At 43.0% G+C, this 19,220-nt stretch overlaps 1 protein-coding gene across 5 annotated transcripts in view; it reads right to left on the bottom strand.

Moving 5' to 3' along the window:
* Positions 1–15,384: 15,384 nt before the first annotated feature.
* The window catches only part of LOC121277970 (inactive ubiquitin carboxyl-terminal hydrolase 53-like), a 124,366-nt gene continuing 120,530 nt past the window's right edge, over positions 15,385–19,220 (bottom strand). For all 5 annotated transcript variants that reach the window (XM_041187901.1, XM_041187920.1, XM_041187910.1 and 2 more), the window contains one exon: positions 15,385–17,792. Coding sequence is in view for 1 of the 5 variants with exons in the window: in XM_041187920.1 (XP_041043854.1) it covers positions 17,782–17,792 (11 nt within the window). In the remaining 4 variants the exon portion in view is untranslated. The remainder of the gene's footprint in view (positions 17,793–19,220) is intronic.

Genomic DNA, 19,220 nt, shown 5'->3' with positions numbered 1-19,220 from the left:
AGTCCTGCAGTAAGTGGCAGATGTGAGCCACCAGCTCCCTAGACATGCGCTGTCATTGGTGACACTGATCCTCAGTCATCTGCAGGAATGGCAGGCGGTGTCTATAGACCCTGGGTGTCACTAGGCGCCAACCAGCCATGGCTCGCTGTCACTCCTGATCAGTGTGTGCGGGAGCCCCTGCTGCCCCTTCTTCCTGAGGTTGCTGCTCCTGCCTTCACGCAGCCAGGAGTCTCAGTCACTCTCTCCCCCATCTTCAACGGTCTCTGTAGGCCATCAGGCATACAGCTAGGTCACCAGGATCCATGATCCTGATGTGGTCCTCCTGCAGCATGAAAGAGAGAGAGACGTGGTTATCATGGCTGTCTTAGCACTTAGCTAAGCTCTTAGCACCTTTCCTGGCCCTGTGTGACCGCCCCTTAATGCTTCCCGGAGAGTGCTGGTCACCCCTCGGATGGCCAGAGATGAGCATGCTGCATGGCTGCCCTGTCAGCCTGCGGCATGGGGGACACTGGTCCAAACCAGGATGCTGAGATTGCAAGGGGCTGTGAGCGCCTCCAGTAGTGACTGCTACATGGCCAGCATTGGCGAGGAGATTGTACAACGTGTGCAGTCCAACTGCTCTGCAGTCCAATAAAGTGGTGGCGGACTCAAAATCTGTGTTGGATGGAGGTGGGGGTGCGGGAGAGGGGGAATAAGGTATGGAGCACTTGGTGGCCCTTTGGTGCCACCGGGTTGCTTGCATGGGCGGACAAGCTAGGAGCTCGACCCCAATCATATCACTGTAGCTGCGCATGATCTGTCTCAGTTGAAGAGGCATGGTAAGTTTATACAGGTGTCCCTAAAGCGTGGCCATTTCCCTTGCTTACCTTGACCCCCACCCTGGTTGCCTGTGTGCAGGATGCAGTGCCAGGGCAGCACTTGACCCCAACCCCTCACCGACAACGGTTGCCTCCAAGGTTGGCCAGCACTTGTTCCCGGACAAACTCCACTCCTCAGCAGTCGTTTCCGAGGCTGGCCAGCACTTGACCCCGGGCACTCCCCCCTCACCGATCACCTCTGGGGCCAGGCATCAGTTGACCCTGGCCTCCCTGGCACCCCTGAGGCCTGTAAACAACAGGCGAGCTGTGGAGAACGCTGCTGCTCACTCACCTCAGGTCCCCTAAGTGAAGGCTGCCAAGTGCACGTCGCCTGTGCAGTTGTGAAACACGTCAGTGTGCTTTCCCATGAGATGAATGGATGAAACGGCGGGGTTCCAAGAGCCTGGCAGGATGGCCTTTTAATTATATGCTGATGTATTACAATTAGCTCCCCACCGACCAATGGTGGGAAACGTGGCCCGGCATCGGTAGGCTGAGTGAATGATTGCAACCTGCCTTCATGAAGTAGGTCATGCCATATTTTCTGTGCACTCTACCTATCACGCCCACCACCAGCGGGCTCAGAAAATTCCGCCCAATGTTTCACCTTATTCAGGTTAAAGATCATTGACCTGCTCTGCTGAAGCCATGTGATATGCACCATAAGAAAACATAATTTAAAGAAATTATAATTAACCAAAGGCATTGACATGGATGTTTGATAATTGTTACGTTAAGTTTTTTTTAATTATGCCACATAAAATCTATTGATCAGCACAATTTTACTGACTTACCCATTATTGCATCCAGAAGGCCAACTCACTTTCACTTGTCTCATTCATGGTGAACATCAATGCGGGAAGTAGTCTAATGGGTGCATGTGGATTGGGTAGATGCATATTTGATTATCTGTTATAGTGCAAAAGGGATTGGGGTTTGGTTCTGGCGATGGGAATGAGCTGGATGGTTTTATTTTTTAAGTTTTCCTGTGTATGAGACAATATTAGCCAAACCTTAGGGCTACTTGGGTATCCTGGAAAGCAATGTATGCATCTGTTCTGTCAATAGGCACCTTAACTTCATCTTCATCCTTCTCTTCATCTGAGGATGAGTGCTTTTATTCACTTACACCTGTAATCTTTTCTGCTGCACAATGTTGTGCAGTATATCACACCTATGCTGGACACCCATGTTGGCGAATACTGAAAGGCACCTTTGGGTCTAGTTAGGTACCTGAAGTACATCTTCAACATTCTGAAGGTTTGTCCTATTACACACCTGCTGGTCCTGTGGCTCTCAATGTGGTGCTCCTGCATCTTATGGATGGGGCTCCTCACAGGAATCTAAATTTGAAGGGGGGATCCTTTCTTACCTTTGAACCAGCACTTTAGTCTGCTTCCTGAAACAGAAATGTCTAAAATGTTGGGCTGCCGCAATATGAATGCAACACATCAGCTCTCAGGAATGTAGAAAACATCTCCATGAGCTTCTTCTTGTCATTGATGGATGAATATCCCTTATGATTTAGAAAAACTCCTGGTTGCTGTGGCGATGCTCAGATTGTCATGTATGTTCATTAAATGGTACGCTGAATCTGTGGAAATCCAGTCAGAGAGGCAAATCTGATTCTAGGATCTGTCTACTGATTCAGGCTTTCGTCATCACAGAGCAAGTTTATAAATCCTCAGTCCTGGCAAACAATCCATTCATCTTATGACATTTATGTGGTAGGGGACTGTGAGACCCTCAATAAGTCTCCCGTAGCACCCTGGAAAGAACCAGGGACAAAAAAATTAAGGACAGTAGTTGCTTTTACAGCTCCAGGTAATGGATGTCTGCCATGATATACCAGAGAGTAGATCTTTTGCTAAGAGGTTTGCAAATCTCAGGCACTACCTGACACAATAATCTCTGCTTGCAGAAACACTGCTCTTTGGAGGAGTCAAGGAAGCTGAGTTTTTGTACAACCCTGAGGTGGGTAGTAACTCCTTCAACATTGGCCCCTCTCCTGTGCATGTGCTGACCCCTGACCCCAACAACAGGTCATCGCTGCCATGAGATGGTGATGGTCTGTATCTTCTGATATGCACTCAAACACATCCAGTGTGCACCCTAACTTGATCTTACCAGTTTGAAAGTCTCCACAGCTTAGAAAAAACTGCATCAACACAAGAACTCTCTGGCAAACCTTTGTCAGAGGAACCGAGGCCTGAATTTTCAGTCTTGAGCAGGGTAGGAGTTGAGAAAATTCCCGGCTCAGCTCACATGCCTCAGGAGAAAGCGCCCACAAAGGCAGGATCCTCACTGCTGGAGAGGGCAGGGCATGTGTGGGCTGGAGTCAGGCCAGCTGACCTGGGAAATAGTTTGGAGGCACCCACAGAGGCTGCCAGGTGCAGAGGCAGATGTTTAAAATACCCACCTTGATGCAGAGGAACTTCGTCCCAGTTAAAATTGAAACACAATGGCCCAACAGCCCTCACCCCTCACACTCCGTCACCCTCCAAACACTCCCCATACCCCACCCATACTGCCTCATGTCCTCCACTCACCCCCTATGGCCCCTATGCCAAGCTATACCCTTCCACCCATACCCATGGCCCCTCATACCTCCTATGCCAAGCTATGGCACTAAATGCCCACCGACCGACTATACTGTATAGAGCCAATGAACCCGATAGTAATGCCATGTGTTTAAAAAAAGCTTTGAAAAAAGCAATTCATTCATGACTTTCTACTAAAAAAGTCATTTTGAGTTTGTGGTTTTTGTTATTTATACTTTAAGGGGATTGATACTTTTATTGCCTTCTAAGTGAAAAGACACCCATGCTCGTGAATACTGAAAGCTGCCTTCAGATCTATGTAGGCACCTGAAGCACATCTTCAACATTCTCTGAGGAGCCGTGAACCACGACTTTTTAAAAACCTGGCCCGACTCCATGAAAATGGGGAAGGAGTAGGGCATGTTTATCTTGGCAATGGAGCTGGCTAGGTCAGGAGTGCAAGGTGCGGCTTTTGGCAGGAACCAGTCTGCACCTTTAAAGGCACTCCTGAAAATCAGACAGCCCAGGAACAGGGTCTGGAACCCGGACCCGCCTGCCATTTTTCAAGGGCTCCGGAATCAACCTAACTTGGCAAAAAACCCAAGCCTGAGGAAGCAGCTGTAGTCGGTGAGGTGTTATCCAGTGGGGCGATTGCAAGTTTAATAACCCACCTGAACTGTGATATGCAATCTTGCCTCCATTCTCGGCTAATTTCCTGGGCTCCGGGAAAGTTGTGCTGCTGATGCTAAATTTTAAGATAGATAGACACAACTTTTGAAGACATCAGTGAGGTTGTAAGTGCTGCGACAAGTACTTCTCCAATTTTATGAGTTAAGAACCCTACTTTCAGCAAATAGGTTACTCACAGTAAACTCAGAAGTGGGTTCGTTGGAGTCTGGTTCCAGTTACGATCTAAAATTAACTTGCCTGCTTTTGGAGGTTAAATGCTTATATCTGAATATTTAATTTTAAACGACAATTTTTAAAACAAAAAAGCTACTTCTTTTTGATTAATAAATCTTACTATGTGATAGCTACCTCTACAAATGTAAGTAAGTTTAGTTCATGCATTACTCACCCGCTGTTCCATGTTATGGTGCTCATGCTGACACCTAGTGATAAAAGTAGAAACAAGTGTTCCCATTTCCCAGAGCTACAGGGCACCCTCATCTAAATATATACAAAATTCTACCAGAAAATCAAAAGTATTTACAGCGACATTTTTGAAAATGTGAACAAAAAAGATGGAAAAAGACCAGCTGGTCCTTTAAACCTGTCTAATAATCGTGTTGCATTAAATATTGAGACCCCCAATACAATCCATCCATCAAGAACCATGTAAATGCCCAGAAGAGGCAATAACCACATTTTTAAAAATTTCCATAGCTAATTCATAGAAAACAAAATCCTTAAATATATACTCAAGTAAGGTAAAAATAGAAAAGGTACAACTTGTGCATTTACTATGCACCATGGGCTAGCTCAGTAAGTTGGTATGAATAATGGATATAAATGCATTGAATGATGGTGGGAACACTGACGGTAGGAATGAGGCAGATTGAATAATATATTGATATGACTTAGAATTATTTTTGGTTCATTTGGGAAAAGAGGATAATTTCTATGTAATATGAGATGCTACAAAATTGGTCATAATTTAAACTAAATAATGTAAATAACACTGGTTGGCGGGAATTTAATAGATGCTTTTAAGCAGCTGTGTTCAATTTTTTTGAGTAAACTGTAGTGACCTTAGAAATGGTGTGCGACTGTATTGTGGGCACATTCAGCAGTGCCACGGTTTTCTCGTTGAATATGAATTCTGATATTGAAGTAGTGATTGAGTGTTGAAATCTCAAAGTTCCTTGCACTTCTTGAAACAATTAATTGGCAGACTTGGGCAAGGAACATGTTGCCTTCAGGAGGATATACATTTTTAACATCTAACCCTTAGCCTTGCAGGCTTTTATTGTTTGTTCAAATGCATTTCAACCTACTAAAGATAATGGGCTGAATTTTCATACCATGGCAGACTACAGGCAGACTCGAAGGTGGCTATGCAATTTCAGGCTACCGCTCATCCCTGTTGGTCAGCATGTCACCCCCTCCCCCCTAGCCTTTTTTGAGGGAGGTTGCTTCAGGGAGTCCACATCAGGTAGCCAATTAAAGTTTCTGCTGAGGGCACTCATCAGACACGGTCTGGCTCTGGGGGCAGTTAGCTCAGCTGGCTACTTGGTTAGCGTGTGATTCAGAATAATGCCAACAGTGTGGGTCTGATTCCCGTTCCAGCTGAAGTAGACTTGGCACTTGCCTCCTCCTCATGTCCCTGAGTGTGGAAGGCAATGGCAAACCACCGCTGACAAAAACCTTAAGAAAACAGCTCGACATGAAGCATCAGCAGACAATGAGCCAAGAACCTACCTTCAGGCAGAGCACACAAAACAAGATGATGACAGCCTTTCTACGCTAACATATTATCTGGAGATTTCCTAATGGCATACCTTATAGGGACCCCTTGTTGAGGCCAAAACCTGTCAGGTGGATGGAGGCACCTGTCTGGCAGCAGACCCGAGACCCAGCGATGTCTCATTTGATGTCACCCCCCCCCCCCCCCCAACCGGGGCACAGTGTTGATTGCCTGAGGTCCACAGCTGTTGCTGCAGATCTTAGCCCTCCACAATACTGGTTTGGCAGCCTCACTTTATTTTTAAACATTGAGAAGACTTTAGAGGGTGCCTCCATCTTGAGGCACTGTGTTGGTCTCTTACCTATAGCGGCAAGGCCCACTTCTCCCAATGGGGTTGCCAGCTACCCAGAGCCTTGGGCACTCTCGTTGGCCCTCCCGGGTGCAGAATCCCCCCACCATCCTTTAACTGGATGTGGCTCTCAGAGACTAAATCTTAATTAACCGCCTCCTTCAAAATTTCCCTAAGGATCCCACTGCCAGCATTTCCTTGTTCCACAGCTGTCTTTCATGTGGACCACAGGATCGGCATCTGTGAATGAATGTTCTGCCCAATGTTTTTATCAGTTTTTTATTTATTCTTATATGAGATGTGGGTGTCACTGGCAAGGCCAGCATTTATTTCCCATTCCTAATTGCCCTTGAGGAGGTGGTGGTGAGCCACTGCCTTGAACCACTGCAGTCTATATGGTACAGGTGCACCCATAGTACTGTTAAGGATTTTCAGGATTTTGACTCAGTGAAGTGAGGGAATGGTGCTATAGTTCAAGTCAGGATGGTGTGTGGCTTGGAAGGGAACTTGCAAGTGGTGGCGTTCCCATGTACCTGCTGCCCTTGCTCTTCTAGGTAGTAGAGATCGTGGGTTTGGAAGGCATTGTCGAAAGAGCCTTGGTGAGTTGCTGCAGTGCATCTTGTAGATGATAAACACTGCTGCTACTGAGAGTCGGTGGTGGAGTGAATGTTTAAGGTGATGGATGGGGTGCCAATCAAATGGGCTGCTTTGTCCTGGATGGTGTTGAGCTTCTTGAGTGATTTTGGAGCTACACTCATCCAGGCAAGTGGAGAGTATTCCATCACACTCCTAACTTGTGCATTTTAGATAGTGGAAAGGCTTTGGAGAGCTTAGAGATCAGTTACTCACCACGGATTTCCTAGCCTCCAACCTGCTCTCGCAGCCACAGCAGCTGAAGAAGGTTGGGCTTAGGACACCACCCTGAGGAACTCCCACAGTGATGTTCTGGAGCTGAGTTAATTGACCTTCAACAACCACAACCACCTTCCTTTGTGTTAGGTATGACCCCAACCAGTGGAGTTTTCTCCCTTATTCCCATTGACTCCAGTTTTGCTAGCGCACCTTGATGCCACACTTGTCAAATGCTGCCTTGATATCAAGAGCTGTTACTCTCACTTCAGCTCGAGGTCAGATCTTACGTCCATGTCTTAGTTTTCATAAAGACCAGTGTTTGTCCAGCGTCTTCATTACATAGTGAGTCTGCGAATAACCACATTAATTCATTTATCTTAAAATTGGAGATATAGGCTGGAATTTTCCAGCCCTATTGGGGTAGGGTGTCATGGCAAACGGAGGATGACAATATGATGGAAGACCAAAAGTCAGTTTCTTGCCGCCGTGAAACCAGATTGCAATTGACCGCTCCATCCCTCAATGGTGGGCCACTTATCTTGCTGCCACATGTCAGGAACCTAATTTCAATACTTTAGTGTCTCATTATAAGCCTTGCTCGCTGGAACCATCCCCCCTTGCTGGATCATCCAGGTGCATCACTGTGATTGCACGCTGACGTGTTTCACAGCTGTACATAAGCGATATGCACCTGGTGAGCTGCATTTCGCTCTGGACTTTGAGGTTTGTTTGCCTAACTTGCTTCAGGCAGCACTCGTGGTCATCAGCTCCGGGCTTCACAGGCAGCACCACATCAATTTTAGGGGGGGCTCAAGGGCAGGTCTCTGCCTACCAGACTGGCTGTAAGGAAGAGGTGGCTTTTCAACAGCTGCAGGGCTAGGGCTTGCTTGGGGAAGGGGGAAGAAATAGACTCAGGCAAGGGAAGAAACTGCAAGGTGAGAGCTGTACTTGAGAAGCGGGGTATCCCAGGGTATATGTAGGAGCACATTTGATCTGTGCAAATGCTGTCAAGATGGTGAGGGCTGAGGAGGCAGTCTCCAGAGCAGATGAGGCATGATGGTGGGTATGAGAGTGAGCTGTGATGTCCCTTGAGCTGGCAGTGAGTGAGATGCCACCGAATATGTGATGGCCTTGTGATAATGTGAGTTTAGGCACGGATGAGATCATTCATCTGTTTTCTGCGCTGGATGGCCGACATCTTGTGTGCACCTCTACCATTGCCTCCCAAGCCAGAGTGGTGAGGCTGATGAGCCTCCTGTTGCCAGAGTGGGGGTAGAGATCATCATGGCAGGCCTCTATGGTGTACAGAAGGCATCCCAGGGATGTGTCACTCAATCGGAGGGGTTGGGTGCTGGACTCTTCTTGGCTTTTGGAGCCATGTCTTCACCGGAGACTCCTGGACTGCAAGCATTGAGAAGAGTGCACACGGCTGCAGTTTAAATATGGTATCACTGCGTGAGGAAGCGGTGAGGTAACGGCATGGCGAGCAAATTAGAGGCCACCCACCAGCGAGGCAGCGTGTTTCCTGTGGCCGCATAATTAATAAGGCAGAACTGGGACAATACAACGTGAAAACCTGCCATTGAAGCCGACGGGTAAAACAGCTTTTTTCTCACCTGCTATTGCACTTTGTGCAAACCCGGGACGATTCCGCCCTAGGAACATAGGACATAGGAGCAGGAGATGGTCATTCGAGCCTTCTCTGCCATTTAATAAGATTATGACTGATCTGATTGGGGTCTCAACTCCACTTTCCTGCCTGTCCCCCATAACTCTAGACTCCCTTGTCGATCAAAAATCTAGCTAACTCAACTTTGAATAAGTTCCATGACCCAGCCTCCACTTTTTTCTGGGAAAGAGAATTCCACAGACTAACGGACCCTCAGAGAGAAAAAAATTCTCACCTCAGTTTTCAAATGGAGGCATCTTATTTTTAAAATGTGTCCTCTGGTTCTAGTCTCCCGCACAAGAGGAAACATCCTCCTTGTATCCATCCTTTCAAGTCCTCTCAGAACTTTGATGAATTTGTGTCAGGTTTCTGGGCGGAACTTTGTTAACGATGTGCCGTTGCCGATGGTGGTACTGTAAGTGTGCGCCACTTCCACTCATTTTTTCCCCTGTCCCCCACGCGATTATAATTAACATTTAAAATGCTGGCAATGTGTACGGGAAACACGTGAGATTCTGCAGCGGGAATGCTTTTCATTGGTGAAACCCACTGCCAAATAACAATGCTGCAGCTATGGGTGAGCTGTTGAGATCCTCCTGGACAAACAGGGGAGCCCAACTCCATTGCCATTACCATAAGAATTATTGAGAGCACAAAGATGGTACAGGTATTTTTTTATTCCAAATTTAAATTTCACTTGTAAATAATTCACATTACATTGGTTTCACTTTATTAATGTGTGCATCATCTTTTTTGTTGAGAATGGCTCAGAGTTAAATGTACAGGCATGTCTCGTGGTTAGCGTACACTAGTGGTCACAGGGGAGTTGGGGATATTTCCTTTATTGTGGAAGAAACGAAGTTGTGGGTTTTTTTGTTACTTATTTAATGAACATTCAGGTTAGTGTCTAACGTTGTACTTGCTACTCTGGGATTTGGCTGAACTTGCAGACTAAGCTGGCCCTTTCATCAATGCATCACAAAGGACATTTTCAGAGATCACTCACTGTGGGGATAATTGAAATGTTGTAGGTGAACTCAAAGTCCTGTAAGGACTCTGTCAATCGACACCGAGAGATAGATCCACATTTGGACAGGCCCCTCATTTTCTTACCTTGAGTGACTTTCACCACCACCATTCACACCTCACCTCACCAGGACACCAGGCCCTTCCCACTTCACTCCTCCATGCCCCAACTGACCTTTTGTCCTCCCCTGGATCCCTCTTCCACTCCTCCTTGTCCCTGACCCCGCTCTACACTAACCCCACCACCCACCCCACCTCACCAGACCCCCACTGTTCCTACCATCCCCACCTCACCAATGACTCACCCTTGCCGGTCCTGAGCATCCATGCAAGCTGCCATTCTCTTGCTCCTCTCCTCAAGGCATAGAGTTCAACAAGGAAAACCACTGATCTCATACACAACTGCACAAAGCCAACTGGTGCAGGCCACCTTTAAACAAACTTGAACTGGGTGTGATGGGATTCTTGGGCACCACTGGCTTTATTTTGAAGGTAGAACTTAATTAAAGAGAAAGCTTTACGCTAATCAGTATTCATGGAATGCAAATATATTGCAAGTACAAACCTGCCAAAGGCTGGTATGAGACCCAACATACCACAAACACGCCACTGACTTTATTTCTGCATCTCAACCCGCTGTGAGGAAATCAAAATTTTGCAACCTGCCTAATCTTCATGTTTCTTGATCTTCAACCAAAAAAATGGCCAACTAATATAAATACATGATGCTTTCCTACATCATGAAACAAAGCAATCTGATAATTTGCTTTGTATCTTTTGCCTTGCCATCTCCAAGACCACTCCTTGTGGAGGCTTTTCCTTTGCCGGGCGCATGCGTCAGTGGGCTCAGGAGTGACCGGGAAACAGATCGCTGACAGCGATCGGCCCCCAACCACGATTTCACGCCAGCTGGCCAATTAATGACCAGCCAGCCAGCCAGGCTGAAACACTTGCTGAAAAGCTCAGTGCTGCCAGAGTGGGGGTGGGAAGAGGGCAGGCGATGACATCACTGCAGGCATGGGTCCCATATCAGCCTTTGGCATTTTTGTACTTGCAATATATTTGCATTCCATGAATACTGATTAGCGTAAAACTTCCTCTTTAATAAAGTTCTTCAAGATAAAAGTCAGTGGTGCCCAAGAATCTCATCGCACCAGGTTCAAGTTTGTTTAAAGATGGCCTGCACCAGTTGGCTTTGTGAGTTGCATATGAGATCAGTGGTTTTCCTTATTGAACTCTATGACCTTCAAATGATGAAATAAAGGTTTAAAAATCTGCAAAAACATGTCTATGCATCACAATCGAGCACCTGAAAATATACCTTAAAAATGTTGTCCACAGATATTTATTTTTATTTTATTTTGTAACGGAGATTTCATCCCACCCTTGGATGAGGCTTACTGAAAAATGTAGAGGCTGCCTGGCCAATGTGCCCGCCCGCCAACCGTAAGGTTGGACGGGCCACAAAACATCAGAGGCAATTGCACCATTAGCGGGCTTAATTTCCCACTTAATTTTTAGCAGACATCTTCAGACCTCTGCGCCTGCCAAGCAAAATATCGCAGGAGTCCACGATGACATCAGGACGCTTGCCCAATGTCATCTCACATGATTTTACGCCCGATCGGGTGGGGCATGTGTTGACCCACGGGGGCATAAAATTCTGCCTCAAGATTAGGTTTCCACCAGCACCAGTCTCACATTATAACGTGCTGGACATAACCATTAATGGCACTAGTCTCAAGTAAAGTTCTCATATCTTGATAGTTTGCTCTCTTGGGATGCCACTATTGAAGAAGATATCTGTGCATGCATCCAGAAAATAAATTCTGCCTATGGCCGACTTCATCATCATGTCTGAAAACACCAAATGGCATTATTCTGAAGACTAAAATCAAACTCTTAACAGGGCATTGTCTTTCCCAAAAAAAAAACAGAATTGCCTGGAAAAACTCAGCAGGTCTGGCAGCATCGGCGGAGAAGAAAAGAGTTGACGTTTCGAGTCCTCATGACCCTTCGACAGAACTAAGGGTCATGAGGACTCGAAATGTCAACTCTTTTCTTCTCCGCCGATGCTGCCAGACCTGTTGAGTTTTTCCAGATAATTCTGTTTTTGTTTTGGATTTCCAGCAACCGCAGTTTTTTGTTTTTATCTCATTGTCTTTCCCACCCCGCTATATGGCGCACAATCCTGGGTCTGCTAGAGACACACAGCAAAGTTCTAGAATGTTTCCACTAAAGACACCTGAGCTCCATCATAAGGATCCAATGGGAGGGCAAAATCACAAAGGCCGGATTCAATAGTATGGTGACCAGCCTCAAGAAAATTCAACCCAGACAGACAGGCCATTTCTCCTGCATGGATTATTACAGAATTTCCAAGCAAATTTTCTATGGGGAACCATCTGAAGGCAAATGGACACTGGGTTATGGGGCGGCATCCGGTTAGGGCTGAATAACATTTTGATTAAAGTAGATAAAGTTTGAGATTTAAGTCACTTGCTAATAGAATAAAGCTACAAGATTCCACGGGTTTTGAACAAACAAAAATAAACTTTACAAAGATAAAATAATTTACAATATCTATCTTATATTCTAACATTCAGGGCAAGTATAAGATACATGTGAATTTACAGGCAAACTGTGATCAAACACACTCTACAGAGCCAAATGCGACCAAAACAGATTCCATGGATTTCTCAACAATCCACCCAGACATTAGTCACACTGTGAATCAACCAATCTCAATGAAACTCCATCTTCTTCATGAGAGTTTCCAATCTTCACCTTCAAAGATCTCACCTTAGAATCCTCCCCACCAGTCCCTCGGAATCAGGCTGCTTTAGTGACAGCCCACCTCGCAGGGTTTCAATCTTGCCTTTCTAAATTTCATTGCGCTGGATTCCCGAGTAGACTGGAGCATCAATTTACAAGCACAATTTCAGATTTTGGTCAAGCAGAACACCACTAATCCAAAGGGGTTCCTTTGCCCCGATAGCCCACAGCAGTAAGTCTGCTCCCTGCAGCCCTTTCCCTAACTTGCAGTCCATTTCTCTGCTCATTTTTTTTTTATTAACTGGGACCTGTTGCTGTCCCTTATCTTTGTCTTCACCTGGGACACTGGCTGGCTGATGGACTCAACTGACTCCCCAAGATGCGTTCACTCACCCTTGGACTCATCAGGTCAGCTATCACAACACTTCAAAAGGGTCCCATCCTTATTAATAGGCAGGATCAAATGTAACCAGCCCTGGAACATCTTGTACCTTAAATGTTACAATCTCCAGACTACAAGCTTACATAGCATAGGGACACAAAATGAATGGGTTTCATAACGTTGAGGACATCCACACCAAACTTGCCAGAGGTGGCACAGCTGCAGAAATTCCTACAAGTACCAATGACAACATGGACATTCATACCAATCCTGTATTGGACTCCTCAGTCATGAAAGGGCCTGCTGAAGATGGTAAAAACACTTACAGCTTGGACATACTCAAATGAGGACTCTATCACAAAAATAAAGGAGCCCAACCATTCAAATCTAGTCTCACTACAGCTAATGTTGACTCCATCTGCTGCAGATATTGAAGAAATACATGTACGAAATGCACTAATATCAGTTCTGTTACACCCTAGGTGGTATCATCATATAAGTGGCAGCCTGAGTCAACAACCATAAAAAGATCCTCTGATTGTTTATGAGATTGACTGACTCTGTTATTTACCTTGCTTGTCCTTTCTACCCTTAATTAGCACATACCTTGGATAACATCACCACCTCTTTGTTCTTTTGTCTGACATCTTTTGGCTATCTCCACCTATCACTGGCCCTCTATGCAGCTCTACTTGTCCCACCCCCCCCCTCCCCACCCTTAAACCAGCTTATATTTCACCTCTCTTATATTTTTACTTAGTTCTGTGGAAGAGGCATACAGACTCGAAACTTAACTGTGTTCCTCTCCACAGATGCTGTCAGACCTGCTGAGTTTTTCCAGGTATTTTTATTTTGGATTTCCAGCATCCAGTTTTTTGTTCTTATCTGTTATTTACTGCTGTCTTCCATTCACAACACTCGGATTGTCAACAAAAATATTATGTATATATGCTATAATCTTTGTGCTTGTGATAAGTGACCTGATGTAACACAATAGGAATAATTGAAGTCAGCTTTATTAAACGATTTCAAGTTTGTTCTATCCCGTGCAGATGGGCTGTATTGCTTCAACCTACCTACCTGTACGTATAACCAAGCAACTGGAGCAAAAGTGCCAAAAACAATTCCTTGCAGTGACATTTTTGCCTACTGAAGTCCACTACAAATGCTGCTAATTTTTACTTTCACAATCATGTGGTGGTGCATTATATGCATAGCTGTTAACATGTGCATAATTATAAGGTCAATGATTTACGCACATCCAAAGAGCTAACAGGAGCTTTGGCTCGGTCCAAAAAAAACACAATTACCAGAAAGGGACCAGTGTATCTAGGTGTGGACCTAGTCCTCCTGTGAGAACCTCACTCTATTCCACCCTTCACTTCCTTTAAAATCCTCCTTTACAGCCTTCCCAATTCCCAAAGCTTGTTCCAAGAACTCCTGCTTTAACCTGTCCCCTGATCAACACAACATTGTAAACGGTTCCCTCTCCTGACGTACCATGAAATCCCCCTCCTTTAAAAAAAATCTGTAACCTCAATTGTTCAAGTTGTTAGGACTCATTTGTTTCTACTCTTCCTTATCCAGTCATAACCATAGCATCATCAGTAATAGCTCCTCTTTCTGCCCCGATAGTTAACTCTGGCATTCCTGATTTATCCTTAGGTCCCTCCTATCCTTCATCTATATCAACCACAAACATGGGGTTCACTTCCCGATGTACACTAATGATACAGTTCTACCTCTCTCAACTCACTTGTGTTGTCAGACTGCACATCTAACATACACCACAATTTCCTTCAACAAAACATTGGGAAGGCAAAACGCAAATGCTATACCTGCACACCAGTTCCACCCTCCCCCCAGCAGTTTTAGGCTGAACCAGAATATTTTCAATCTTGTTGTCCTACTTAGCCTCAATGTGCACTTCCAATTCCACATAACCTGACTCAGATCTTACTGCAATCCATCAACCATTGAAGCCCTTAACGAAACCGTTGTCACCATTTCAACAGCCTTCAGTCATATATAAGCTCTTCTAAATATAAAGTTCCATTTGCTCATAACCCTCGACTATGCTAGCCTATACTTGCTCTTGGTCTCCCAAAACTTCAAATTTAAAAGTCAATCTCATGTTTAAATCCTTTCATGGTCTCTCTAATCTTCCCCAACTACCAAACCATCACTCTCCATCTTGCACATCATTCTTACCTTTTCTCAATTATTGGCAGCTGTGCCTGAAAGCTCTTACATCCCAATCCTGTCTTTTTACCTGCAAGATCCTCCTTAAAGCCCTCTTTGACCATACCTGTTTCCTTCTTTTGCTTGGTATTGACTTAAGAAAATTAACACTTCTAAAAGGCACATCTATTTTATACATCTAAGTGCTTTCCTTGTGTGCTTTTATGTCATTAAACTTTAATTAGCTCTTATAAATATTTGCAGCCAAGTGTTGTTCATGATGCGTAGGTCTTCCATTATTGATACTTGATTACATGTCCTTACAAGTAAACATACTGAGAAAAAATAGGATGAAAAATTCTTTACTTCAGGTTTTAACACTTTTATCTCTAAGATATTAGTACATGAAACTAGAAATAACCTTGTACAAATAAGTAAATAGTTACTCCACAATATATATCCAAAGCATAATAAAAATCAGTGTGCTACAAATATTCCCTCATTTTACATAGAAAAATAAATAGACATTCTGTACTAGCCACAGTTTGGCCTTATCTATATTGGTCCTTTTGTATTTAATTGTTCCATAGGCTGCATCAATCAGGTGTTTGGAGACAAGAGTTTTTAATACAATATTTTTACAGCACAATAAAATTATGTTATAGTCAGGATACATTTAGTATTGTGTGTGGTTCATCACAATGATCCTAAACTCTTAAGGCTTTGCTTTGAACTATTTGTGCAAGTTAATGAAACTGGGTAAAATACTTGTATGCAAAGACACCTTTGATAATAAACTAAGTTAGTTCAATGCGCAGCCAAATTCAACATTAAGAAGATATCCAAATATCCTCACTTTTTGTTGGAGCCAAATGGTGTTGTAGTCCAAAGGATAAAGGTATACTTTGAAAAGAAAACAAATTGGAACAAGAAAATCCATTTTGATACAAAAGTGCATTTGTAGCATTTGTTACAAATGGAAATAATATTGTTAAATAATTGATCTGCCTTTCAGGTGATGTTTAAGATGTAATTTTAAAAAAGGAATTCAACTGCCATAAACGTGTGCATAGTAACAGGAAAACAGAAGTCTACTGTTAATACATAGTATTCTTCAGATATTGAAAAGGTATTATTTTTATGAAAAAGTTGGAGAATATCTACATGCAGTATTATTAGCATATTAAAATAAGTTACAGTACCTCAGATCTCAGCCTGCATAGAATCTTTCCTTAATGCATCAGAAATTTTTTTTGTAAAAGGCTTTTTCCAGAAAATGGCAAAAGCAAATTTTCAGAATTTTGGCATTTGTGTCTGGAGATCTCCATGTGTCCTCGATGTACAGTACTTGTATATTTGTATATAGTCATAATTAACCTTCGGTAAATCACTTCACTGAGATTAGATTTTTGCAGTTTTGGAAGTTAATTTGTATAGTAAGCTAGTGATTTTAAAAAACTCCAAACTGCACACACTTACAGCTGGCAAGTACTACTTGTTTCAAAATGTTTGACTTAGTCTATAGCTTGCACATAATTACACAAATTATTGGTTTTATCAATAAAACTGATTTCTGCAAACTCATTTGACAAATGTAAATACAGAAAATGATAAAATCATTTAAAGTTTCAGAAATAAAAAAAGTTACGTTTTGTTTTTGCCAGTTCCTCAAAAGCACTGATAAAGATTTATGTCTATTATCATTAAATTCTGTATTTCTTGACTTGTTGAAATAATGCTTTGCTATTTCATATATCAGTAAAAATATTCCATGCTATTTATTGGACAGTTGACAATGTCTTGGAGATTTGGCAAGAATCTCTGGAAGTGCATCATTGTTTACAAGCATTTCCTCATACAAATAAAAAAACTGTTAACAACTTTAAAAAAAAAAAGCCGCTTGAAACCACCGAAATATTTTGGTTCAGATCTTTTACCCTTTCTCCTGCTTCTGTCATTTTCCTTTCATCAACCATGAAAAAAATTAATTGATTTATGTTCAGTGGATAAGCCTCCAAACTTTAAAAATATTTTCATTTCCTGCACAACTGCATTTTTCTCAAAAATATAAGACTAGATTTTAGCCAGATTAATTTGAAATTAAACACTGCCTATCAGCAACTTTTCCTTTTATGGTAATTCAGTTTTTTTCTGGTATAAAAGCTTTAAAAATCAGCATATTAAATCATTAAAAAACAAGACAGGCTTTATCTGCTTTAACTTTTTCTCAGTAATTAGTAATTAACTTTGTTTAACATTTTCTTGGCATAGGATTCAAGACAGGAATATTTAAAATGATTCTATGTGAACACTCAAAATTGTGGTTTATACAAAAAGGTTGAGTAATATAAAACAATCTTATGTTAGCAATGTACAGAATACAAGTTTTTGACTGACTTGTTGAATGTTTACACTTCTTCACTATGCATAGTACTTGAGTCTATACAATAAGGAGCAGTATGACCATTTTTATTTGACTTTATTCAGCTTTATGAATGACAGCTACCCTCTGCTGGACAATATCTGCAACATCAATTACTCTTTTCATGACAATTTCAACTAGAGTTCTTTCTTTTGTACTTATTGTCCTCCGATTATGCAGTCTTTAAAACCAACTTGGAATTGAGTAGAATTAGGTTCCATGGCCACTTTATTCATAGTTTATCTCACTGGTCAAGTCTTTGAATTCATTTTGTGATGTCTTTAATTCCATATATGCCGAAGAGCACAGAAAGCAGGACATCTATCCATAGCCTGGAAAAGTAAAATCAAAATGAAACTGATCCTTTCTAAGCTGCATAAATATAATAGTATATAGCATGCAACCCATTTAATTGCACACCAATTTTTCACTTTACAAAAAAAAACAAAACCTATTCTTAAATTTGTCAGACATATTGAAAGTCCCTGATGAATGAGAACATACATTCAGAGTTCAAAACAATTTCACATTCTGACAACTTGAAACTGAAGATGTTTGAATAAAAGCAAAAAAATGCTAGAAACGCTTAGGTAATGTAGCATCTGTGGAGAGAGAGTGTTTCAAGTTGATGGAAATAGCATTTTTTGCTTTAATTCAAACATTTTCAAAGTTGGTCAATGGGATTATTAAAGCTCACGATATTTCAGAATAGTACGGTAAATACTTTAGAGCAGACACAGATGAGTGGTAGCGTTCTCTCCTGAAGGGTGTGGATTCAAGCCCTGTTCCACCTAATCCAGGCTGGCACTTTATTGTAAAGCTGCAGAACTGAAGGAGTATGGCACTGTCGAAGATTCCACCTTTTGCATTGGCTGTTAAAATGAAGCCCTGTCTCCGCTCTTAGGTGGAACCAGAACATTCTGCAGCATTAGTATGAGTTCTCCCAGATGTTTTGACCAATATTAATTCATCAACCAACATAACTAAAATAGATTATCTGGCAATTTATCTCATTGGTTTGTGGGCTTGCTGTGCCATGGAGTGCAACTGATAGAGTGGAATTACTATGCGTTTGGTAAGTGAAGGAGTTCGGTGAGGAGGGGAGGAAGGTGCTTTTTCTCTTCTTTTCTTTCTCTATCTTTCGCAGCGTCCAGGAGATCAAGAGTTGAAACTCTGCACGAGAGGGCCGAGTTTGAAAACATCCAAGGAGAAACACAACTTCACTGGTTGGCGAGAAACTGTTGTTAGGGAGGTTCTTCAAGTAGCTGGCAATTAGAAAAACATAGTTGTTTTAAAGGAGCTATTTAGATTTAAGAAAGAAACACAAGTAATGGGGAAGTAAAGATAAGTCAAGGCCAGGTAAAATGAAGTAGTATAAGTAAACCAAAGTAAAATAAAGTTAACATGAGGGAAGTAAATTGAAGTCATGGTAGGATAGCTTGGTCATGTGGAATACGTGTCCCGAAATATGTGGGAAGTCACAGACACTACCGATGTCCTAGACGATCACATGCAGCAAGTGTCACCAGCTGCAGGAACCTGAGCTCCAGGTTTCAGAGCTTGAGTGGGGGCTGGGCTCACTGTGGCACATCCATGAGGCTGAGAGCTACATGGGTAGCACGTTCAGAGAGGTGGTCAAACCACAGCTTAGGGGTCTGGAGGCAGAAAGGGAATGGGTGACCACCAGGCAGTCCAAGAGAACAAGGCAGCTAGTGAAGGAGTCCCCTGGGGTCGCCCTCGCCAATCGGTTTTCTATTTTG

The sequence above is a fragment of the Carcharodon carcharias genome, chromosome 1 (genome assembly GCF_017639515.1).
Source record: "Carcharodon carcharias isolate sCarCar2 chromosome 1, sCarCar2.pri, whole genome shotgun sequence".
NCBI classification, from domain to species: domain Eukaryota; kingdom Metazoa; phylum Chordata; class Chondrichthyes; order Lamniformes; family Lamnidae; genus Carcharodon; species Carcharodon carcharias.
Note: the sequence above shows the minus strand (reverse complement) of the source record. Positions and strands in the feature narration are given on the sequence as shown.